Source organism: Cyanistes caeruleus, chromosome 3 (genome assembly GCF_971803275.1).
Source record: "Cyanistes caeruleus chromosome 3, bCyaCae1.hap1.1, whole genome shotgun sequence".
Taxonomy (NCBI): Eukaryota; Metazoa; Chordata; class Aves; order Passeriformes; family Paridae; genus Cyanistes; species Cyanistes caeruleus.
Genome location: NC_141703.1, coordinates 110,299,782 through 110,325,502, shown reverse-complemented (window position 1 = coordinate 110,325,502; position 25,721 = coordinate 110,299,782). Strand labels below are relative to the sequence as shown.

The following is a 25,721-nucleotide window of genomic DNA, read 5'->3' as shown; positions in this document are numbered from 1 at the left end:
TTTGAAGTTAATTGTTGTAATTAATTATCAAAAGTCAAATTAAGCCCAAGATGAATAGAACAGGGATTCAGACGTGAAGCCGTATTTTTTTTGTTGAGCATAGGTTCAAGATAAGCAAACAAAAATGCAAACCCACAAAAATCCCACAATGCAAACTGATCCACAGCTATATATTATAAATGGAGAGAAATGGAAAATATGTATACATGTAAGTTAAGCCTAAAAATATATAAGTTGTCACATAGGGCATTTTCTGTGTAAGTTCTGAAGTGTAATGAGGATTTTTTTAAAAACAAGAATCTGTACAATTTGCACAATTAAATAATTGGTTTGTTTGTGAAAGTACAATAATGCAGTGGCTGCCATAAAACTCATCTGGTCCCTGAGATAACCCTGCTTCTTCCAAACACCATTATCCCAGACTGATAATGGTCAGCCTCCTGAGCCCAGCTGGGTGCAGAGCTCACGTCTCCCTGCTTCCTTGATCCATCCCTCTTGTCTCAGCTCTGCACTGAGTATTGAACTCAGTATTGATTCCTTCAGTACTGAGGATTTTTGTCACTTCTCAGGTCTCCAGATGTACTCACACACAGACAAACATGGTCTTGTTTTCACAGTAGACAGCTTTGGGCTGCAAGGGAACTTAAAAATCATCCCCCAAGCCCCTGCCAGGGGCAGAGACCTCTTTCACTGGACCAGAGGACCACAAACCCCAATTCCTTCTCTTAAGCTCTTTGATGTTAACATCTTATTTTTTATCCACTCATTGCCATCTTCTCCTTTGAACTATTTTTCCTATCCAGAACAATTGCAGAGAACCTAAGGCTTATAACCATTAACCTAGATCTTATTTCTCCAGTGCCTTATGGTCATTTGGACAATGCTCTCAGGAACATGGTGGGATTCCTGGGGGAGTCCAACTGAGTTGGACTCAATTGAGGGTCCCTTCCAGCTCAGGGCATTCCGTGATTCTGATATTATTTGTGTATCTAAACCATCACAGCAAACCTTGATCCAGGTCTGTCATTTCTTCATTGTAAAGGAATCCACCTGCCAGCTACCACTGTCCTGCCCAAGAATTCCAAAGGCTTGTCTCAACCACCCTGCTAAAATATATTCCTTGACTAATGCCAACATTTGATAATATTTCTGATACTAATTACTTCCTTTAGGAGCCTCTGAACCTGTGGAAGAGATTTACTGTTGCTGTCAAATTTCAAGCATTAAGACAGCTCAACACCAAAGGCAAAACCATCCTGTTAACAGCACACTGACACTACCCCTAAAGCCCAAGGTACTTCACTGCTGATCATATAAAACCAAATGTTTACTGTAATGCCCTCCTAGGTAATTTCCCAGCTTTCAAACACAATCAAGGTTTAAACTATTCTCAGTTACAAAAAAAATTTGAATTTTCACCTGGTATGCTGCTGAATGTTGATGAAAAGCAGAGAAAAAAAGACTGATAAAAAATTCTATGAATGCATCATTTATTTTATATTAAATTTATTGCAATATGAAACTAATATTCCCCTGGGCTGTGCTGAAGAGCTAAAGAACTCCTTGGTAAGTATGCTGAACACAGAAAGAATGCCTATTGTAAAATCCGAAGTACAAACAGCAGAGATTCCTGAATGCCTAAGAAAGCTGACAGGTTAAATCCAGGTATTCCAGTTGCAGCTAAGATGAAAATATAAGACAAAGAAATACAGATCTGCACTATTTTCCTGGAGGCATTTAAAATACAGGACTCGGGCTAAGTCTTTTATGGAACCTCATCCTGCACCTTTGCCTTTCCTGCCACAGGAAGCCAAGATGTTAATTTTCATCATTATAACAACTTTGGGCCATTTCCCCTCTGGATGGCCTCTGGCTGAAATCACAGCAGAGAGTTCCTCCCTCTTAGGGCATGAGGCCAAACACAATTACCCAAATTGCCTTACATGTTCTTACAACTGCTTCCTTCAAGTATTTAAATGAAGAATATGAGATCAAGTGATTTTTTTCATTTAACTTCCTTAAAAGCAATATTGTATTAAATTTAGCATCGATCTTGCTAAATGTGTATTATCCAATATAACTCTAATACTTATGCTTAGTTCCATAGCTTTCTTCAGGTGAAAAATATAAATGGTTTTTGATCCATGTAGTCTTATATTTTTGTCCAGAACTGGATGTTCACTACTACCAGACAAAGCAAGTCAGCAGTAGCCCATGCAAATATAACTCGTTCCTCAGCAGCTCAATTAAAAAAAAATAAAAGGTATTTCTTTTCACAAACTACACACTTTTCAAATTCCATTAATTTCTATGGCACACGATAAAAATGTTAATAGGTTGTAAAATGGATACACTGCCATTTCTTTTCAATTTCCATGCAATGCATGCAGCTAAATATAACTCAAGCAATATGCTCTGTAATTCATAGCATTTGAAGTACAGCAGTTCTTAAAATGCCAGTTAGATATGAAAAACAAGAACCTGATAAATCCAATATATGGCAATAAAAAGGAGGAGGGGAGGAATAAAATAATTAATTACCTCATTATTCTATCACCTATCGCTGTTCCTCTGATATTATATCTAGTAAAGGGAATAACAACTGAAGTCATTCACAAATGCTGGGTACCATGTTTTTCAAAGGTTAGCATCTCTTACAAAATGTGCTCTATGAATTCCAACTGAGAAGGCTCCTTCCCAATGTATGAGTCAGTATATGAGACTACTTGGATTTCAGCAAAAATAGTATTCAGATTATGTAACAGCACACAAAGTTAAATTATAAAATGCAGTAACTCTTCATAGATCACAGCAGCTGTATCGTCATTTCCATTTTACATTCATATTTCTTTAGATTTTAAAACCTACTAGTTGTAGCTTTTTCCAGGCTTAGCCTCTGCCCCCAGATCAACTTCAAAGTCCAAACAAAATTAATTCAGTCATTTAAGGAGGATATCAGCCCTCAGAGAGCTGTTTTGACTAATTTGTGAAAATTAAGATCAATCCATTAAAAACTGCACTCTCTGTGTATGAAGAACACTGCATAGATTTTTTTCCCTCCCACAGATTACAAGGTACCACCCTCTGTTTGAACTAAACTTGCTGGACCCAGAAAGTTTTAAAGAAGAAATGCCCTTGCATAGGTTCAGACTGAAAGACCTGCACATATTGTCTTATTTGTCAGAGAAGGCACCTTTTCCTGGGGATTCCCTAAAATGCACATGAGGTTATTTAGTCTGGTGAGTATCCAGCTAAACTGCTCTGCTGAAGAGAAGAGGTTTTAATTTTTATTTTTTTTTTTTAAATTTTAAAATATTCTGTGCACTTACTTATCCATTTTGTTAAAAAGACACTGCATTGACTGGCCCAACAACATGAAAAAAATGAAATAACTGCTTAGCTTCTTTTAGCCACTTGTGGAGACCATTCCTATTGTGATACACAGTGGCTAAAAAAATGCTGCTGAAAATAGTCAGATGTTACGTTTTCAATTATTTCTTTTAAAGAAATGTCCTTCTGTGTCAAAACTCTTCCAAGCTGACTCTTAGTCAATATGCAGCTGATTTAGCCAAACAACCAAAGGATCGTGGTATTTCTCCACATTTTGCTGCTACTATTTAAAGTCCTTTTCAGAATATTAAAGCAGGTGCAGACTTTGCCCATTCCTTCCTGATAGCTCAGTTTCAGTTTAGCTGGTGAGAAATCACCTATCCTCATTATGTTTTGAGATTTATAAGCATCCACAATATGAGATTATGTCCCTTGTATCTATTTTTAGATTATTTGAGAAAAAATTCAAACCCTCAGCTTAAAAACATTACAACTTGGATTTGTACTCAGATAATATTCAAATAATGGAAGCCTTGTACAACTAGATTTACAAAATAAACAGATTTAATAAATCTGTTTTCAGATTTAATAAATCTGAAATCTCTATCAATTTTACTAAAAATAAGGTGAGATGCAGCAGGAAGTTCTCAATTCATTTAGAGCTCTGTTTAACAGAGCTATCAGAAGGGTATTTCTGCCACTTTTTTCCCTTGAGAGGAAGCTACAGACCATGTTTTCAAGAGTACAGAATCAGAAATCTACCCTTCTTTTTCAGTTAAGAAAGCTGTACTTCACTGTGGGAAAATGCCTTTGAGATATTTTTCTTTATCTTGAGTTTCTCCACCTGTAGAGTTTCTGCTCAATGTAAACAAGAGCTACTTGATTTATAAGAAAACACAGCCTAAAGAAAAAGAAATTGACTGTTGACAAAGCCAGTAATGCTACATCTTGGAAAAGGCTTATTAGTCAAACAGTTTTTAGCATTCTGTTTCAGAAGGTTGCAACAGCCTTTTTAAAATATTTTGTCCTATAGAAAAATGAAACTTTTTTCTGCATTACATAAAATATGTTCACAAAAGGTAGATTATTGCAGGCTAGTCTTTCTTCTTCAGAAAAAAAATTCACAACACAACCAAACCAAACCCACAAAAAAAAAAAGACCAAAGCAGCTCCCCCTAAGTATTTTCCAGAGGAAAAAAAAAAATCTACTTTATTACTCAGATATTAATGCCATTAATTATCTTATGACACAGTGGAAAGTATTAGATAAACTTTAAAAAATGAGATTTAGTAAAGGAATTGTTAGGTAACACAATTTACTGAGTGAGGAAAGAAGCCTACAGAAAGCATCCTGGTGGAGTGGAGCCCCAGACTTGCAGGCAGTTTTGTGCCAGGTATTGCTAATGGTCCTTGAGCAGGGTGTAGGAATGGAATCATGCAGCACATTGAGGGTGGGGAGCTTATTAATGGGGAGGGGACTGAGGGCCTTGAGAAAAAGAAAATCAGCAGTATAAAATTGAGTTGTATATCTCTGAGATTCCTTCTGGTGAAAGGGAACACTCATTAATTAGGAATGACAAAGTAGGAAAGAGTGCAGGTTGCTGGGCTTGTATCTGAGCACGAGCCCCCACTGGAACAGCAAGAGAAGAGGAGGACACAGCTCCAGCTCAGAGAATCCTCTCTAGACCAGGAGTGACAGCCACAGAACCACTCCAGCAAAACCCAAAGAGTGCAGGGGGCTGGGCTACCACATTCAGGCAAGAAGTGAAACATGAAGAGGAGACAGAAACCAGCATGATGGCAGGAAACCCAGGAATTTTTAGTGCTAAGAGTGAGAAAAACCTGGCACTCAGTCTAAGGAGACAAAACCTGAAAGTGGACAGGATGAACATCATTCAATGATGAGCACTGGACGTGAAAAATTATTTCAATCAAAGCAGAATGTTAGCATGGAACAAAATGACCAATTTTAGTTCATGTATATCCAAGGTAGCAGCAATGTTTTGAGTTAGCTTCCTACTTGTTAAGGGACATCAAGGATTGTAATCAAATTTGATCAGTTTGTCAAAGGGATTTTAGGCTATAATAACTGCCATAGGACTAGTAGAGAGGACCTCCAGTTCCTTTCATTCTAATATGAGATATAAATACTAATAGGACTTAGAGCTATAGCCTTTAAGCCCATCAGTGTCTGCTCTCTTTCTGGAAATCCCAATTCCTTTGAGCACACACACAGGATGTCTTACTTTTCTCCTTAGTATCTCAGAGTGCATTTGGAAACTCCTGAAACCTGAAGAATAGCAGGGAATGTAATGCTCAGAAGTTAAACTGGAAAACTTCACTGCTTTCACACACACAAAAGCAGAACAAAATGGTCTGGTCAGGCATTAAACCTGAGCAATGAAAATTTCCTGCAGGAAATTCTAAACCAACACTGGCTACAAAGCAACTTTTTTCAGATTTTATTTGAGGGAAGAATGGGGGAGCAGGGGACTGCATAAAGGATTTTAATTACCTCATTCTTTTATTTGAATGATCTTTCCTAGGTGATAAATTTAAACAGTTACAGGAAGAAATCTCACCACACAGAGAGGAAAGAAGGCATGTCAGATAAATTGTAACTTCAATTAGGATGTCCCCACTAGTGGGAAATGGTAACAGCTGCCTGATACCTGGAAGTGTCATTCTTATCACATTGCTACAGAAACTATTACATCGTAGAGACAACATGGTGCATGAAGAGAAGCTATGAATCCTGCTTGAAAATGGAGATGGAATTAAAATTGCAGGCCTTTTCACAGCTTGCTCTTCAATCACTGGATCATAATGAACATTGACTCTGCAGGGGAAAATATTTCTGCCATTCCATATCTGCCTACAAATACTTAGTACTGCATGGAAAGTTAATGGATTAAGATAGAATCTATGTATATTGGCTTCTTCATAAACACTGTCATTTAGGGAGCAGAATTACTTGTGCTTTGTAATAAACAACCACTGACTGTTCTTTTTGTCATTACTGACAATGTTGTTTCTATTTCAACTGCAAATTATTCAAAATCTTCTCTAGAAACAACTGTTAAATTCTTCCTGATTTCCTAATGAATATATATTGCAAATTCCTGTGAAGAATTTGCATTTCTAGCATAAAAAATTAATAGCACTGTCTTTGAACAGGAGTAAAGCAAAGGTATCTGACATGAGGTTAAATTACATCTAAAGCTAGTAAAAAAGGTCTTGTCTGAAGTCTAACAACAGAAATGTTGCTTAAATAATTTTATAATTTTGCAATTAGTGAACAAAGGTATTAAACCAACAATAGCAAATTGAGGGTTCAGTTTACTGAATGATCAAACAAATATGTACAGCTCTTCATATAAAAAAGCACAGTTTACTAAATGCCTCTTTTATTAATGATAACAGCTAGCAGTCTACCTTTTTTTTTACTGACATACATAGTAATATTTAATAACCAACAAAAGGAAAAGGATTACAGTTTCTCTTTCAGAGAAAAACAAGAATGAAAAATTGAACAAATCAGTTTTAACATATGTACTACAAACACACCATTTCTGCACAACAGCAGTTAAAAGCTCTTGCTTTGCCAAAATAAGAACACCTAAGATACAGCTGAAAGAAAATGTAGGTCCCTGTACCCAAATTTATGAAGTTTCTTATGACTAGAGGGAGAATAATAAAAAATAAACTGCAAATGTTTAAGTATTCAGCAGGCAAGTGATCAGCATAAACAGGTATTAGATCTGCAAGAGCCTTCCTGGCTTGCAGGGAAAATGCAGCTGTACATATCTTACATGTAGGCAAATTAGACTCAGCCATCAAGCTCTTGGCCAGCTGTCAAAGAACAACTTAATCTAAGGATACGAGGCCTGAGTTTCTCGATCTTTCGTTCAAAGAAATAAAGAAGAAAGGAAAAAACAAAGCAAAAAGCATTTTGCCAGGCAGAGACAGGTATTGCCCTCACCTGTGTCCAGGGCCTCCTCGATACCTGGCGCCCGGGATCAGGACGGGGTCGTCGTCGCTGTCGTCGGTTTCCTGCAGAGCCGAGGTCCTGCTGGAGGCCTCGTCCGCAGCTGCGAGCCCTGAGGATTCTGGCTGGGACTGAAGCTCCTCGCTCACCACCAGCAGGGTGGCACTGGGGTCAGTGCTCTGACTGCCAATGTCTTGGTTTGCCTCCTTTTCACAGGAGGCTTCTTCCTCTGCAGGCCCAGAGACAGCATCAGCATTGGGGCCATTTTTTTCTGAGTGCTCAGGAGCAGGTTTATCTGCTAGTGCTAAAAAACAAATATTGGAGAAAATAAGTCCCACCATTAATGATTACAGTCAATTTTAGAAGTAGTCACAAAGTTAAATTATGCAACTTGAGTTCATATTTCATTCTTTACTTCTTCCTGTAACAATTTGAAAGAGTACAGATACATACTTGCTTCTGTTGTCTCTACAGCTTCATCCATATTTTTCAGCTCTTCAGCACTTACATCTTCCTTGAGAGATTCATCAGGAGCTCCTAAATTAAGCAATTTAATAGTAAACCACATGATTTCATTTAAATGCACATCTGTAATATAAGCAAGTCTAAATGACACGAGCAATCCAAGCAATCCACTCTAAAGTCAATGTCTCTATTGAAATGTCAGCTATCAGTCACATAAAAATGAGTATATATGAATCTATCTACCTGACCAGGTCAACACACTGGCAAAGAAAAATGTAGTCACTTCTTGTTGCTTAATGTATTTACAGCCTATGCTATGAGAACTTTAGCAGCAAAAGTAGCATTTGTACTCTTAATACAGACACTATTATTTCTGAAGACAAATAAAGTTACCAGTCTATTAAAAGGGATTTTTTATTTATTTTTCTTTTTTAGTATTTCTCTGGAACCAGTCACTTGACTTGACTGTCCTTCTGGCAATGAACTGAGCAAGACAAACACATTTAATAAAACACAGTGAAAGCTTGAAAGAAATGTAACAAAATTCCAAGCATTCATTTATGACTGCAAAGTGCAGTTGTTCTATTTTTCTATACAAATTGGGGCACAATGTGCCCCTAAGAAGAATAACGTTTTTAGAACTGAAGTCAAGATAAGTTAATGTTTATATTTATTTGCAGCCATCTCAGGTTGATGTTTTCTTTCCTAAAAAATTCATGCTTTATTATAGCTGTGTTCTGCCTTCATGTACATGTAGGAGACTCCCAGTGTGTGCAATGGGAGTCAGGGACATAGGAGAGCAGAATTTTTGCCCTAGCACTGGAAATTCCAATGTATCTTACTTGTTTCTTCCCCATCAGGCCCTGACTCGTCCAAAGCTTTTGTTTTTACAGAGTCTTCTTGGCCTTCAGTTTTGCAATGGCTTCCACTCCCTCTAGAGCTTGAATTTGTGCTGCTCCTGGCAACATAACATGGAAAAAGAAAACCATTTAGGATCATGCAAATACATGAGATGACTGCAACAGCACAGCCTGACCGACATCGTCTGTCTCACTGCAGTCAAGTGAGAGCTCCTGACAGCAGCTACAACCAATTCACAGCAATTTCAAAATTATCTTTTATTGTGCCCATTGCCACTCATCCCACACAATTCCTCTGCATCACAGAACCCTGTTGTCTTCTTCCCATCTTTTTTTTTTACCTTTAAAGAATGTTTACCTTTTATATGTAAGAATGTTTACCTTCTTAATGTAAGAATTCCAAAGGATTTGTTTTATTTCCCTATTTGCACACATTTTAGATGTATAAATAATCAGAGATCTTCTTATTAGAGGTATGGAAAGCTATCAACTGAGCACTAATAAATAACATTATCCCATTTAATAAAAATTTTTGATTTAGATAAAAATCTCCAGGTCTTTCACCACTAATTTTCATTCCTGTACCTTCTGAGGTATGGACTTTCAGTTCCCAAATTTTTTTTATTTCTCAAGATTCACTATAAGATGCTATTTGACATCACTCCCCATTCATGTTTAAATAATTATTGTGGGACACCAATTTCTCTTTATAATATTGAAAATGAATCCTCAGGAAATGTGTAAAATGCTGTCCTGAATGTCATTGAAATTAATGTTTTTAGACTCTCTAGCAAAGACTTTCAGGAAATGCAGTCTTGTTGCTGAGCTCTCTTACATGATGTAGCCTAAAACTCAGGCAAATCATTGGACAAAAGCAGAAAAAAAGGCAATTATAAGCATGATTCCTAAGAATTTAGACTGTCTCTTTACAAATATCTTCTGACCTGTGTATGTTATTAGCAAATATTTAATTTGCTAATAAAATAATAAAATTTAATTGCTAGGAGCAGCACAGGTCATGCTCAGTCAAGGTTCTTGAGAACCCAGTCTAGACTTCAGAAATTTTATGCCTTATGTTAAAATCAGAGCTTTTACTCCTATTGAGCAATATTCTCAATATTATAACAAGAATATATTCTCAAGAATATGAGCAATATTCTGTGTATTTATTGCTGTACTGGATTTGAAGGCTGTAGGGAAATTTTTGCTAGCCCCTTTAGTATTTCTTCTAAATCCAGAATTTTCAGCATTGTTTCTGAATGGCCAGATAAGAAGGGTACTGCTTATCTGTAAGATAAGCAAGTGGAGGATTTTTGCTATTTCACAATTGATACACAGCCTGAACAGCAAGGTGGGGTTTTTTCACTCTTAGGAATCTCCTTTGCAGCTCAATGCTCAATTTACATGTCCTCCTCTATTTCATTTTCACAACTTCCAATTCTCAGATTAGGGGGCAGTTATTTGTTCCGCATCATTTTGTCAGAGGGAATTGCATCCTGGCTCTTGTTGCTCCATTCTTCAGCAGAATGTTTTTAGTCAGCCTCAAAGCTGACAATGACTTGCAACTTTGTCCTACCAGAAACTGCTTCTTCCTCTCACTACCCACACCACACTACCCACCACCAAACTCCATGGAACTTGCTGACTAACTGCAGAATTAGGTAAAAGCATCATAGCAAAACTAATTTTTTCAAAGTTTGCTGGATCTTGGAGGCAAAATCAGAGATTTAAGTTTCCAAACTGTGAGCAAGGTGTATGTTTTGTGTCTAAAGGCACTTAAGAGTGGCTAAATGTGGCTGGGTTTTGTTTCCTTTAGGTAACAATGAGCAAGCGTTTCTCCTTACTGCCTCCTACAATAATTTTGAGAACATAAGTAGAGGAATAGAAATGAGATAAAATAAGGATGATGGTTGTTCTGGGAGATCCCAAAATGCTCTACTGATAGGCTTGGACACAAAGCCAAGTACATGAGCCATTAGGCAGTGTGTGTGTGGTCCTTATTTGAAAAGGATGTCACCACTGCAACACCTAAGCAGTCCCCAAAATTGCTATCTCAGCTTCATGCATTCATTAGACACAGAAATACTAATTTCAGTGCTTACAACTCAGGAACTGAGTCACAGAAAGACTCATTTGCAGAATAGCATATCAGAAGTTTGGTAAGCCCTGGACTACTATTCCATCCCTGTACTACCCTGCTTTATAACACCTTGATATTATGCCTGGGTTTGATGAAAATAGCATGTTTCAAATTATGTTTGCATTACAGAAATTCACAGTATAGAAATTCAAGGAAGTCTGTTGTATAAATTTCACATTAGAGTATGTCTATCTTATGTTCTGAATGCATTAAGAACTACAGCCCTTTCAAATTGTGTAGCTACACCTAAAAACAGACATAAACCACAGGGAAAATAATTTATAGCTATGCTAGACAAGTGTTATTGATATGTGCTGATCATGAACTAGTCAAAACCTATATTAACTTGTTCTTACCACTCATCAGTGAAGTCCAGTTTTATTGTGCTTGTGGTCGTTCCTTCTGTACTGTAGTGCAAACTTAAAACTGGTTCACCTGTTCCTGTTCGTGGCTTATCACTCTCTGTAAATATGGGGTTGATAAAGTTTGAACAGGCATTAGAAGTGTACATAAAGTTGCTATAATTCTGAAGATAAATTTAATTATCAAATGTGGTAGTAACATATATAATATCTGCTTAAGATCTCTTACAGCCCAAGCAAAACGTTAAAAAGTTACAGAGTAAACACACCAGATTTGCAATGCTTGAAAAATGGTCTAAAATTATATCTAATTATAAGAGCAAACAAAGGAGATGCTGTCCTTCAACATGCAAGTAAATAAAATTTTAGATAGATATGTGTACACACAATATAATCATTAATAAGCAGATCCATTTTATAGCAAATATATTAATAGGATTATTTTTTAAAAGTGGTATTCAGTCTTTTTGCTTTAGTAAATACACATGAAAAAAGATTATGAGATCCAGACATAATCAGCCTAGAAAAATCACCATCCTCTACTTTATTGCCTACTTAGAACCCAGACAACTACCAGTACCCTTAGGCTTGTTCTAAATTGTCAGTTGTCATGAAAATGGTAAATTCATCTTTCAAGAGTTTTATGCTTAAAACCCTATTTTATATTACAATAACTGCAAGCAGAAGGGAGTACTTGCAAAATGAGCTCATTCACAATGTCCAAAAGCAACAGAAGTGAATGGAACTGAAAGCCACGGCATACTGGTCACTTCTCTGCTGCAGAGATGGCTCTAAGGATGTTAATGGGCTCCTTCAGAACAGAACTGCTCAATGACATCCATCCGTCCATCCGTCCATCCATCCATCCATCCATCTATCCATCCATCCATCCATCCATCCATCCCTCCCTCCCCTTGGAGTAAAGTTCATGGTCACCATCTATCCACAAATGGCAAGTTTGCCATCAGTCCTGAAGCTGGGCAATACTAAAAAGCTCATGGAAAGCAGCATCAGATTGAGCCTCGCTACAGAGGTGCCATCCTCTCAGAATTCAGAGGGAAGGTTTATTTAGTGTATTTAAATGCATTCAAATGGCCACTAAAAGCCTCTGTAGTCTTGCTTCTCATGACTACTGAGCCTTTTATCTCAGGCTTATTTATCTCAGGATTATTTGGACAAAAGCTTCTGTCCTTTCTTTAGTTTATAGAATTCAGAAATTGGACTATAAATATCCTTGCAGCATTGGCAGCACGCTGACAAGTGTAATAAAGGAAAAGCTGCAGATCATCCTTGTGGAAGTCAGTTAAAACCTAACATTCCATTCAAACACGAGCCTGCAAATTTCCCCACTAAAAAGGCTGTCATCGTAACAGTAATGGCTACAATACTGGCACAGGATACTTAATTTTAAAGCTACAATTAAATTATAGTAACTATGAGATAGCACATCAGAATTTAACCTAACAATCAATGCTCATACTTTTAAACTGCTGACAGGCAGAAGCCCACTCACAGGATCAGAGCAGTGATCAGCTGTGCCAAAGAAATTAAATATGCACTTCTACATGTTCTGAAGAGAAATTTTAAAACCTAAAACATACCACAAAACCCCTGAAAGAACAAATCACAATATTTTTATGTGAAAGAGAATTAATTAATTACAACTATGACCCTAATAATATACAAGGTATGGGCCCCACTCTATGGAAAGAAAAGCTTATAGCCCCTTTAAATTAAAAGTTCCAGCTACACTCTTGTTAGAGTGGAGCAAGGATAAAATGAGAGTTTATTTAAGGAACTGGTAACTTAAGAAAGATATGCAAGGAAATACATTATAGTGCTATATAGACAGTTTGAACAAAAGTGACATTCTTTCCTAACTAAACAGGTGCTTCCTTTATTTTTTGACAATCTAGGATTTATAAAATCTCTTTTTATAAAAGTCTGTTCAGACTTTAAGCATCCCTTCCTCAGCAAGTAGAAATACTGATTGATCCCACATACTGCACAAGTCACCAGGAACTGACACTAAAAGTCAAAAGTGAAAGTTGGAGAATTCTTCAACTTCCTTGTAGCAGCAAGACAAATCTTTGAGTTGGGAACCCAGCTGTAGTCATGGATTTCCTACTGCTGTGGAAGGTTGGCTTCAGCACAAAATCACCAAGTACTGCCAACCAAAGCAACTAAGTATTGCTATCTACAATGAGCCTAATTAAATACTAGGTTGATATTTCTTGTCTTTGAATCTCAGTATCTGAAAATCTCACCAGGATGCATAAGGACTGGCTACACTTATTCTGGAAGCAACGCAAATATTTGTCCACACTCAAAAAGTTGGAAGAATTGCTGTAGACTTCACCAAAGAGGGTACTGACTGAGAAATTATTTTTACAAGTTTCTGGAAACAGCTGTTAAGCCATACTGGATAATGGCATTTTCCTAAATCTACAATAACATGAACTACAATTTCGATGGGGTCAGTTTCTTCTTTCAAGTAGCTTTAGAGCATAACATAGACACTAGTAAGAACAAGAAAGTTTTTAAAAGACAGATGAGAGAAGAATCTGATAATAAACTGCAGAGAATTACTTGTGTGGTTCAATATTTGATATTGAATTTACACTGCTGATGAATGGAGTCTTTGTGAAGAAAATAAGCTTTGCCTCCTACATAACTGAACATTCTTTCAGAGAAGCCATATAAACCCGACAAATCTTGAACTCTGTTTTCAGGGAGAAATGTGATGGGTAAAGACTGCCCAGATTAGAATGAAGCTCTGTTCTCTTCCTCTACTAAGTTCATCCCATCAGGGCAGATCTACTTCACGTTAATATTGAAGGGAAGGAAAGGAAGTGGTCCAAATTCTGTGATTTAGGAGATTCAGTTTATTTATCTGGTTGCCAACTCTAGCAGGGTAATCACTGCTACAAGAGAAAGCTCTAGCTTGTCAACACCTTACTAAACTCTATTCTAAATTCCTCAAAAATAACTTCAAATTTTACTTAATTTTACAGCCAAACACAAGATATTTTGAAGATACTATCAACAGCTTACAGTTATTTCATAAACAACCCTGTCTAAAGCACATGCCCATGAAATGGTCCAATCACCAGGTGCCTAAATGAAGAATGCACTTTTAAACTACCACTCTTAAAACTGAAGACAAAATTTCATTCATAACCTTACATGAAAAATCCACAAACCAAACGGGACAACTGACAGCAACAACCTTCAGACACACTCTTTCCCTTAGAAAATGAACCTGTGCAAGTGTAACTTAACAGACACTGGGGCTTTCAACTATAAAGGGATAAGTGCATAAGGACAAGTTTACAGATTGCATTTCCTAATTAAACTACACTGTAAGGAACTTCAAGCCAGTTTGCCACATCTCAAATGCTGCCCTCTTCACTCATCTATTGACAACCTCATAAGAAGAGGATAGATAACTTCTCATTTAAAAAAACACAAAATAATTCCTATCCAACACTATATTCTGTGTGAAGACCTAAGAGATACTTCTGGAAGGGAGAAAAAATGATCCAAAGAGGAGAAAATCAGCCGTGTATTTCAGAAAAACAGGAATTCTGTGAGAAGGCTTAACACATGAAATTTAATCAGGCCTCAGGTTCCCTCTTTACTCATTCCAACTCAGGCAGTACCTTAAAATCCTAACACTGGAATAGATCTAAAGGCCAACCCTCCACTATTACAATCACATTCAAAACATTTTTAAAAAGTCAAGTGTAGATGACTGTGATTCATCTGAAACCATTTTGTACACACAGGAATGACTTTTGGGCTCTGCTGGACTGTCAGAATGCTGGGATTATAAATGTATATGATTGCAGTAAGAATCAAAATATCTTTAAACCCAAAACCAGTCTCAAAACATGAATGCCAACAAGAGAGACTGGTCCAACAGAAGACAGCTGATTCAGTACTAAATTAAGAGGAGGCAGGAAGAAGGAGGAAAGGTAATTATGTATGAAAAGGATTGTTATGACTTCCTTCATTAACTACTTAGACTATTTTGAGACTTCAAATAGAAGTGAAACTAATGCAGTTAAACTTCAGAAATTCAACTGGATCTCAGGAAATTATTCTTTCTGGTTATCATCTGAGCAAAGGATTTGCTAACAAATTTTCTCCCTTTTCATATTCCTAGTTTTACAAATTACAAGTAACATTGTCTGCTAACAAAGCAGAAAAATACTGCTTAAAACAACTGGAGAACTGGTGTACTGAAAAGCAAATGTATTTTGGGTTTGGGGTTTTTTTTTGCATATTAAAAAATCTGAAGTACTTCTGTAAGAGGGAATCTCTTAGTTCAAGTAACTTAATGCAGGAAAAAAACCCCAGTTTTTCCATATTTTTACAGTTTTAAGAATCTTAGGAAACTTATAGACTTTCTATGTTATTTCTAGGTTGGCCACTTGTTATAAGCAGGTTTTCCAGCTAAACCTGATTGTTGGAATGATGTAGTCTACTAAACCATGAATAATTAGCAAATTTACACATTGAAGTCTAAGGCGACTTCATCACAAAATGTATTTCCACAAAAAGCATTTATTTAGTCATGGTGCAGCTTAATTTTTTTTTTCTCAACATTCTGGCATCCTCTAAAAAGCCATAATCGCAACAGTTGCCAAACAGACTATTTTTCAGAAGTGAGATTTCAAAATGGCTTTCTAGTTTAGAATGTGAAAGAAGACAAAGCTCTTCTGTGGGATTTAAGCTATTAAATCTCTACAGACGCTTTGATATGGAAGCATAACGCAAAGTGCATGGCAATCTATTTTTAAATTAGCATCTATCACTCCTTAATTATTCAGCCATAAATATTTCCTACAGATGACATTGATGCAACTGGAATAGGGTCACCTCTGGCCCACTGCAGAGCTCATGCTTTGGAGACCGATGCATAATGGGCACAGAGAAAGCTCCTAAGCATTCTGTGCACTCCCAGTCCTTAGGGATCCTACAAGAAACACCAGTACTTGTTCAGCAGGAGGGGTGAAGGACAAGGGGATACAGAGGGAAAATGCATCTCAGTGCAATGGGTACTCTCGAGTTACTCAAACTGTGCAGGAATAACGAAGTTGCACGTCACTTATGGATAAGAGAAATTATTGTGGCATTATGATATTAAAGGTTATTGAAATCTTGATATTTGCCCTTTGATCCAAGAAGAACCATTCAGAAAAAATCCAACCTGTTTAAATAATCAATTTTACTGTACATTTTAGAAAATATTCCAATTGTCTGTAGAATACATGACACATTTACTGTACCTACACTGAACTGTAGTAATTGCATGAAGAATCGAGCTTAGGATGGCTTTCAAAAACAACAGTTAACCTCACTCTGTTAATCATATTGATCATTAAATAATGAGTTTCCAGCAGATCTGCTTACAGAATTCTACTTTATGTGGATGAACAGCATTTTTAGACTGTTTCTCATCATGAAAAGCAATTTTAAAAGGAAGCATTGCAATCAGCTATGGCTGGGTATAGCGCATTTCCTGTCACACGCACCCTGTGGCTCATCAAGTGACATGGATCCAAGCTGTTTGTTAACCACTGAAGAAGGAGAATCTGAAACAAAAACGAGATTTCAACTTAAAACATAAGCAGCAGAGAACTGCACAGCAATGTCACGATCATATGTTAGTTTAAAATAAAAAAAGCAGCAACATAAGGAAGCTTTGGGTTTGTTTAATGAGCAGCCAGCCATACTGCATTTTCCAGGCATGACAGAAGCAAAGCCACTTGTTTCAAACCATTATTTATTCATTGAACAGCCTGAAGCTTGCTGACATGTTGATAATGAAAATGATGCCTGCCCATTACCAAATATTTTACTGTGTTCTTCACACTTCTGACATGTCAGGAAAAACACTGAAGAGTCATGACTCCTAAAGCCTTTGCTTCAGCTACCACATGACACCAGTATTTCACACCATGTGCAAAATGTAAATTTCAGAATATTTATACTCCAGCATAAAATACTCCACGGCATACCAGTACCTCCAATATTTAAATACTGTTTTAATAATAATGTTTTAGAACATCAAAGCACCAAAATACATCTCAGTTTTATGACAGTTTGGTAGTTCTGCATTCTTAGATGCTGCACCTCTGATGACTGAGAACAAGTCTTGATGAGTTTATCACAGTACCACACCCATCAGTCTTACAAGCAGCCCCATCGATGACATAAACAAACAAATAAATAGAATTATCACCCCCCCTTGGCAGGTAAGTGCCTTTTTTTCATCTGGGCACTACCAATTAATAACTATCACCAGAACTCATTCACTGCACAGATACAACAGATGCAATATTCGGTATTGTCTGTGAGTCTATTTCCCTTGTCACCTCTGAAGACCAGATCTTCTGTATTATCTGAAGATGAGCTGATGTACATAAATTAATGCAGTATCCCAAAGATATTGGCTGGAGTACCATATCTTGGTTCCACTTGTTAATCTTCTCTCATAAACAAATTCATCCTAAACTAAAAGGATTTAATATCCTGTATTACAAACTGAGTCACAGTCTGCCAACATCACAGCATGCTAAATGAATTTTAACGTAAATGTAGATCCTATGCAAGGAAAGCAATGAAGTAATACTCTCTCCTACAGGAAGCTCCCTTCCAGCTTTGAGACAGAATCACCAGCAAGACCTATTTTGTAGCACAGCCATAAAATCTGCTAAATTGACCACACTGCTTTAAATACATATATTCTCAAGCAGTTGTTCACTCCTAGCCATTGGTGGAAGCATGGCAGTGTGATCCTTTGCTACACTGATATCTAGGTGCAGGGAAGGGAGGGAGGAGCAAAGGAGAGAGACCAGGAAAGTCTGAGGCACTGTGTTCTGGAGGCTGCCTTGTTTTGGGAACTGGGCTTGCACAGCTTGTTTCTGTAACTGAGGAACATTAAACTGGTTCTGGTTTGTCTTCCTTGCTCAACCATGCCCATACCTTGCACCAGGCACACCTAAGTCAGACCACAGATCATCTAGATTTATGACATGTAGCTATTAAGTAGAAGATTTGTAGCATTAATATATTTTACTTTCCAAAAGTGAAGTGTGCTTTATATATAATACCTAAATTAGAAGAGAAGGATTTACAGGGGAGTTTTTGCAATGGACTAATAAGCCACTTTTTAGAAGATAAATCAGAACAAAAAGCTGGTGTACAGATGCTCCATATCATGAGATGTTCTCCTTGTGTTCCAGAAGACTCAGCACAGGAATCTGTGCCTCTTTCAATGGCTGGCTTTGATCTCTGACTCACAAAGTACATGGCTGGGATTAACTTGTATCAGAAGTGCTAAAGGGAGGGGGGAGGTCCTGGACTGCAAGCTGAGAAACCTAATGCATGACAGTGATCCCAGCCATGCTCTGTTCCTGCACTCCAATCCTTTCCAAAAGTTCATAAGCCCTTGTTTAAAAGGTGTTTTGTGCTGCCAAATATTTCCCTTGGCTGGAAAAGCTCATCTCGTCAACTCTGTAATTCAGACCTGTATGATCAGAAGACTGAACTAACATATTTTAATTAGAAACTTAAGAGATTACATCTACTACCCTTACCAGCACTTCTAATTTTATTAAGACCTCACACAATACAGCACTAAGTAAGAAAGTAGGTATGTTTTGCCATGTGCATCATTTAATCACAGTAAGTGAAAATGAAAAGGTTTCTAGGTAGAAGTCCATGCCAAGGGAGGCTTAAACCTCCCACATCTCATTGCTACATTCAAGTCTCCATACAAATTTGAGAATGTATTTCACATTAATAAATGAATATTTAATCAACATAAAGGAAACATCCTAAATACCTGAATTAGCATGGTTAAGAATAGAGTTGTTTGTAGAAATTTGAAACCCCCTTGTTTCCTTATCCAAATACCCTGAAGCCACAGATCACCAGCACCCCCTGAAGTGGCTCTGCAGTCTGGAGCCCCCACCTTAGGCAGGGAAATCAGCACAAACATGAAACCAGCCTAGAGAAGTTCAGGTAAATGCCTCTTTTTTTAATATATGGCTTTGTTTTGTAAAGAAAGTCTGAATAAAATACTTTTATAATTTCTTATAAAGCTTTTGAAAAAGAAGTGTTACCAAAACTGTGCCATATAGTTAAAAAAACAAACAAAAATCCAAACTCTTACCTGAGCCTTCACAGGCTGGGTCTACATCCCAATGCAGTTCACCACTGGTTGTAATGTCACCAGTACATTCTAAACTGGAGCACCACTTAAAGAGGGAACTGGAGATTCATAAATTTGGGGAACCTCAAACAGAAAATAGAAGATAATTTTAAGGTCAGTTATATGCTGAAGGATCTTCCTATAGTTTGGGCAATCAGCACCTGACTTCACCAAAATATTAGCATGCCACCTCAGTTTTGGTTGATAAAAATTCCTCCTTACATCACCAGCTTCAGGGTGAGATCTAAAGCAGTGAGAACTGTTTTAAAAATCCTAAACATGGTACATGTAGAGGAATCTAAGAAATTAAATACTTGATTTAATAACTAGGAATAATTGCTTTGCACAGTGAATAAGCTCTCAGTTACATATTGTGCACTTCAAATAGACATTTCTACATCTGAGGTTAGCAAAGAATTTAGTGATAAAAACTGCTGTCATTCCCTAGTTCTTCTTCAAAAGCTCTAACACAGAAATGAAGGTCCACTTTGCTCTGCTTTAAAGACTGACTGTATAGATAAACCAAAAGTTAAAAAAAAGGTTATTTGCAGCACAGGTTCTGCAATATGTCAGCATGCACATGTATATATCTGCATTCCACAGCAAATGCAGTCTAAATCAATTTTTTTTCCTCAGGAAAAAAAAAAGGCTAATATTGATTCATGTTTTTGTGGGTAAGATTAGGTACAATGACCACTACAGGAACCCTTGCTCTATAATATGTTGGGTTTTTTTCCACTTCATGATCAGCTGCTTCACATTTCTGTTACTTTTCAAATTGAATTCCATCCCCTTAAAATTCTCAGAATGAAAAGTGATGTAGTAGTGGTGATGCATATGTGGCATAGGAACAATAAAAACAGTTCAAAAAGGTTTACTTTCTTTGTTGTTTGCATATAGCTCATAAATGCAGTTCTTTCAATACTGCACAGGATTTAAATGATATGAAATGCCATAAAAATGCAAGTAAAAACTAGGCTTTGAGGGAGAAACCATACAATAAATAGAAATCCAAATTAAACTGAAATATTTACCATAGTTCCCTAATTAAATAAAGTGGCTACCAAAAAAAAAAAAATCTCGAATCTATTCAATATCTAAGCAAAGGCTTGAAGACAAAATAGACCTGATCCATGCAGCACACACTGCTTCTAAAATTCAGCCAAATTCCAAGTTTAGACAATATTTAAGAGGGATATCCACTAAAACAAAATCTCTGTCATCTGAGACCTTTTGTCTCAGAGTCAAATAGTGAATTATTACTCATCTCCCTTTCATGTTCAAAAATACAAACTTTTAACCATATTCTTCTAAATAGTGAAGGTTAACTACTAGAGATTGATCTTACAAAGCCTCATGTAACTGGGAGACAGAATAACTACCACACAGTCTAATTTTCTATTAAACCTGTAACAGCTTCCAGCTCTTGACATTTTCTACTTGTAATTTCTTACATGGCTGGGATATTTTTCTCCTCCTACTCAAGCTTCTGTGGTTGCAAATATAAGGATTAATGATGAAGTACAAGTCAGAAGAAGTGGCCTTAGTCTCAAACTGAATTCCCTCCAAAACTGCAAGTGCAAATTTATACAAGTTTTACCAGAGAAGAAATTGAGAACTTGCAGACACATTTTGGTGTGTATTTTTTTTGTTTGAAAATTTACAACTAGCATGTGCCTGAAAACTGAGCATCTGCCTCATGACAGGGCAGTAAAAACAGCCTTTCAGGAAAACAAAAAAATAGAGATTGTCTCTGTATAGGAATTTATTACTTTTAAAAGGCCTCAAACAATCCAAAACTACTCACTTATTTTTATCCTACCATATTTCTGAAAACTCAGCTAAGCACAGGGTTAGAAAACAACTGTGTCTATGGAGAAGCAAGAGACCAAAATTGTGCAGCTCTGGTTTTCCAAAGGAATGGATTATGAATAACCAACTTGCAAAAATAAATTCTGGGAGGTCAGAAAAGGAAAACAAAACAAAGTAACTTTCAAAAAAATAAAAATAAAAAAAAGAAGTGAGAAAGTACAGAGAATATATCTCTGTGTCTAGAATACAAAAACCTCATGAAGTAAATAAAGAATGAAAAGATGATCCCCAGTCAAAAGAAATGAGCTTCATTTGTTCCCTCCCAGAGCAGGGGAAGGAGGAATGCAATGAAAGAAGCTGATGAAGTCCAACAGGAATATCTTGGTTTTACACATATAAATAAAAAGGAAAAGACAATATTTTGCAATCTTTTATCAAATTTCTCTGGAACTAATTGACCAAACATACTAAATATTTTCAAATTTAAATTTTTCCTTTTATAACTTCCACTGCCTATACTGCTGAAGGCAAGAATTCTACCCATCAGACCAAACCTCAAGAAGATACAGCTGGAGGTCAGGGAGAAAAATGGTTCCCCCTTTGTCTCCCCAGAAACAAATGTTTCCTCAGCACTGAGTAAATCTGTCTTTCAAAGCAATTATTTAGTAAGTAAAATGTTAAATTTGCCAAGTCATTGTCATTATATGCAGAAAGAGATAAATATTTGAATATTAGTTTCCTCCAAAACAGTGTTTGTGGCTCCTGGTGATCCCAAACAAAAGGATTGGATGTTTCCAATAGTTCCCTTTAAGTTCAGAGCGTGTGGGAACTCAAAACTCCAAGAGGCAGTGTTGGGGGGGTCCAAGCTATGTACAAGACTCCTCTGCCTCCCAGTCAAACCAAATAGTCAGCTTAAACCTTTCCATTTGTGGCAGTATGGATCCTACAGTCTGCTGTAGGAACCCCACAAGCAACGGGGAGTAAAAAAATTACATTGCATTCTTGAAGGTGCACTAAGGAAGAGATGGGAGAGATGTATCAAGTGAAATCCAGTCCAACACACCCTTCAGAGGTAATATAATCCCCACAGATAAACCTCCAGATGTGGCTGTAAACAAACTTTATTCCCTACTTCAATTCAGTGGGAAGCAATTTAGTAAAAAATATTAAAAATTAAGCCATTCTGAAAAGGAAATGGAAGATCAAGATCTATTGACTGTGTTAGTTACGATTTTCCCTCTATCAATACTTGTATTTGAGTTAACAAATTCTGATGTTCAGTTTGCTGAGAAAAAAAATTGGTAGATTTTTGGGGTGTTGTTTTTTTTTCCTGGCAGGAAACTGCAGCCCCCTACAAGGCTACCACTACCACTGCTGTTCCTGTTCTCCTCCTATAGGAAACAGGCACTCATGGCTGCCATCCCTAAGACAGGCACACATCCCTCCCAGGATGCTGTGGTTTCCAAAACACTCTAAAACCTCACTGCAGTATTTTCTAGTGTAGAAACATATTCAAAATTCAGTAACTGCATATTGTGACTAGAGCATCAGCCACTCTTACATCAAATTGCTCTGTAGAGCTTCAGATTAAGGAATAGACTGAACCATGGAAAGACAGCTGTAAATGTGTGACACAATCCTTAAAAGCAATTTAGCCACATCTCAACTGTCACAGGGTTTATCCACAGAAGAGACACTGCTAGACATGACTTTGCAACACAAAATACACTGAATTCTCACACAGCATGCAGCTCACTCATTTTTACATGGTGCCACAACAAAGTGCGCTTCAAGTTTATGCTTTAGGTTTTGCCTCTTTATTCATATACATGCTTCTGCCCTAACTTTCTCAAATATGTTATTGCAAACATATTTGAGGCTTTTTTGTAATCAATTTTAATTTCAGTAAGATAAGAGAGAAAGAAGATGGTGAAATTAAAAGTTGCTCTGTTCAAAAAAACGAGAGCATATCTGGGGACTTTGGCTAGGTACAAGTATTTTCACCACACTTAATGTAAAATCATTGCACTGAAGAGTGCCAAGTCTTTTTTTACTGAATTGTTACTCTGATTTAGAACACATGCTAACCCAAAGCCAAGTTGTAAATGTTACTGTTGGATACAAGTAGCACCAAGATGCAATTTCAGTGTGTAATTCTCATTCTACTCAGAACACAGCAATTTCTTGCTCGGCTGCTCTAAGGACCATTGCACAAACCTGATACCATGCACCTAGAAAACCATTTCCACGTAGTACCACTCAACCCAAACATGTTAGACCAATAAACCTGTCCATACAACTGTTTCCCTGACCATGTGATGATGAACACCACCACATGCAAGGCAAGACAAGCAGCAAATGCAGGAAATGCCTTGTACTGGAGGAGAAGCATCTCACAAACAACAGCAGCACAAACTACAGCTACATCATCTGCTGGAGAAACCTTGGCAAGTGACAACCTGCTGCCTGAGGGTCCTGTGAGGAGCCCTTAGGGGACGCCTGCTCAGAAGAGGAGGGCTGTGGTGCAGAACCCTCAGCCAGCTCTCGCTGTCTCTGCTGCTCTGCCTTCTTAAGCCTCAGTCGCTGCAGGCCCCTACGGATTATTGCTAACTCGGGGCACATTAACTCTGACAAACAGAGGGGAGACAGAGAAAGGGGGGAAAGAGAGAAGCATTGAGCAATCTATAGAAGAACAGAGAGGAGGGTGGGGGGACCGACCAAAGGGATAAGCAACAGGTACTAGGTGTCATTACAGTGAAAAAAAATATTTACTAACATCCAGAAATAAAATAGAAATACTGAAATCAGTTTTCTCTTCCTAAAGACATGAATCACAGGACTTAAATTTGTGCCTCACAATACAACCCCCTCCCCATCTCCAGAAATGAAATCATTAAACAGAGAATTATTTAAGGAAAAGAGATACAGCCTGGTTAAATCAAAACAAAGCATACAACAGATATATTCATTTTGATGTTCCTAACACAGAGAATAAATGAGAATATTTGGTGTAAAACTACACAACTGTGGTCTTCAGGTAAGTTTTAAAAATGAATGTAATACATTCCTGATGATTAAAGGAAAAAAAGAAGGTAAATTTTGATCAAAACAAACCAGAGAAAAAAGTAAACTGTAACTGTGGAAAAAGGTGGCAGAACAACAGCTAAACCAAAAAATTCACTTCTCTTTTGAACCCATTTTTAATTTCAGACATTCCCTGTGGTTGAGGATTCAGAGTCTGAAATCACTGTTAACTGGTCCTACAGACAAAGTAATTTATAGGATCATAAGCAATTCTTACTAGCATCCTCTTAATAGATTATTCTTCCATCTTTAGAGGGTTCCCTGTTTTCATCATTTTGTCTTTATTCACTTGCCAGTTTAAACTATTTTGGCATGTTAAGTTCATAGCATGATTTCCAGTACTTTTGCAAACTGCTACAAAATGAGGTGTCCAAGCAATTTTTTATTCTTTCCATGCCCTTTGCAGATTTCCTCCACTTACACAAGCGCTGTGTGGCAAGTGCTTCTCTTTAAATAACACAGATTGTGTCTTTAATAGCAGTGTCTGAATCACACTGAAATGTTGAAATAGTACAGAGCATTAAATTGCCATGGGGCCTTTCAGCCAGGCAAAAGCTTAATATTCTGTAACCATTATCCACACAGTGAAACAAAATCTTAAATTTTCTTGTATAAAGAGAAACAAACTCAAAACCAGAATCCAGTAATTGGAAAGTTAGTGACAAGTTACAACTGAATGGTCAGGAGGCTTAATGTACTTAGTCCAATATAATTTCTGGGAAAAACATCCTCTCAGTTTATGATTGATAAGGTATAACAAAAGTAAAACTATAAAAAAATAATATATTTAAAAGTAAAAGGAATATGGCATCAAGTATTGCTATGAATAGTTTTCATGTCTCAAAACAATTTATGGAAATAAAAACTCCAAACAGTTTTAGTAAGAGAATACTTGTAAGGGAATTTCAATGATGCCTAAAATTGCAGTTTTCAGTGCTTGCTGCTGATTCAGTTCCACTGAGTTAAGAGACAGCCACAATTTAAGATGTCACAAGAACTACAATACCATATGTAAGAGCTGCCATCCTGGATATGTTCAGTGACAACACTTTTTAACAAATTCCAGAATATCTAAGCAAATGTTTATTTTGCCAGCAAATGGAGTGAGGAAATAGAAATAAATAAAAAACCACAGTTATTGTCACATTTCCATTCAAAATTTAAAAGCAGTTACCTTCTATCAGAACACATATTAGGGTTAAGCTTTGTACTAATTAGCCAACTGCCCCCCTGAAGCCCCTCCCAATGGTACCTGTGCAGATCTGGAATTTTACTTATGAGAAAAACTGTATTATATTTTACTGCTTGTTGTACCTGGTGTTTATAGTGGTTTAAAACATCAGCATCTTAAAATTAATATGCAAAAATTAAAGGTTTCCACAGAATGGCACAAGCAGGGCAAGAAAATAAATTTATTGTATTTTTCCTTAGTGACAAGCATGACAATCTCCAGCAA

The 25,721-nt window shown here is 37.0% G+C and overlaps 1 protein-coding gene and 1 long non-coding RNA gene across 15 annotated transcripts in view; one reads left to right on the top strand and one right to left on the bottom strand.

Annotated features, from left to right (window-relative positions):
• Positions 1–6,346, top strand: part of LOC111941858 (uncharacterized) — a 38,568-nt gene extending 32,222 nt beyond the window's left edge. For all 5 annotated transcript variants that reach the window (XR_002870311.2, XR_015285425.1, XR_015285426.1 and 2 more), the window contains 3 exons: positions 1,173–1,294; positions 3,067–3,239; positions 5,877–6,346. This is a non-coding gene — a long non-coding RNA (uncharacterized LOC111941858). The remainder of the gene's footprint in view (positions 1–1,172; positions 1,295–3,066; positions 3,240–5,876) is intronic.
• The window catches only part of DCAF6 (DDB1 and CUL4 associated factor 6), a 77,378-nt gene that overhangs the window by 12,066 nt on the left and 39,591 nt on the right, over positions 1–25,721 (bottom strand). For 2 of the 10 annotated variants that reach the window (XM_086884170.1, XM_086884171.1), the window contains exons 11-17: positions 23,641–23,808; positions 16,686–16,745; positions 11,140–11,245; positions 8,626–8,741; positions 7,772–7,855; positions 7,313–7,622; positions 2,542–2,583 (exon numbers count right to left, since the gene is read on the bottom strand). In XM_086884170.1, the coding sequence (XP_086740296.1) occupies positions 2,542–2,583; positions 7,313–7,622; positions 7,772–7,855; positions 8,626–8,741; positions 11,140–11,245; positions 16,686–16,745; positions 23,641–23,808 (886 nt within the window). The remainder of the gene's footprint in view (positions 1–2,541; positions 2,584–7,312; positions 7,623–7,771; positions 7,856–8,625; positions 8,742–11,139; positions 11,246–16,685; positions 16,746–23,640; positions 23,809–25,721) is intronic. The other 8 variants (XM_086884167.1, XM_086884172.1, XM_086884169.1 and 5 more) reach the window with 6 other exon arrangements.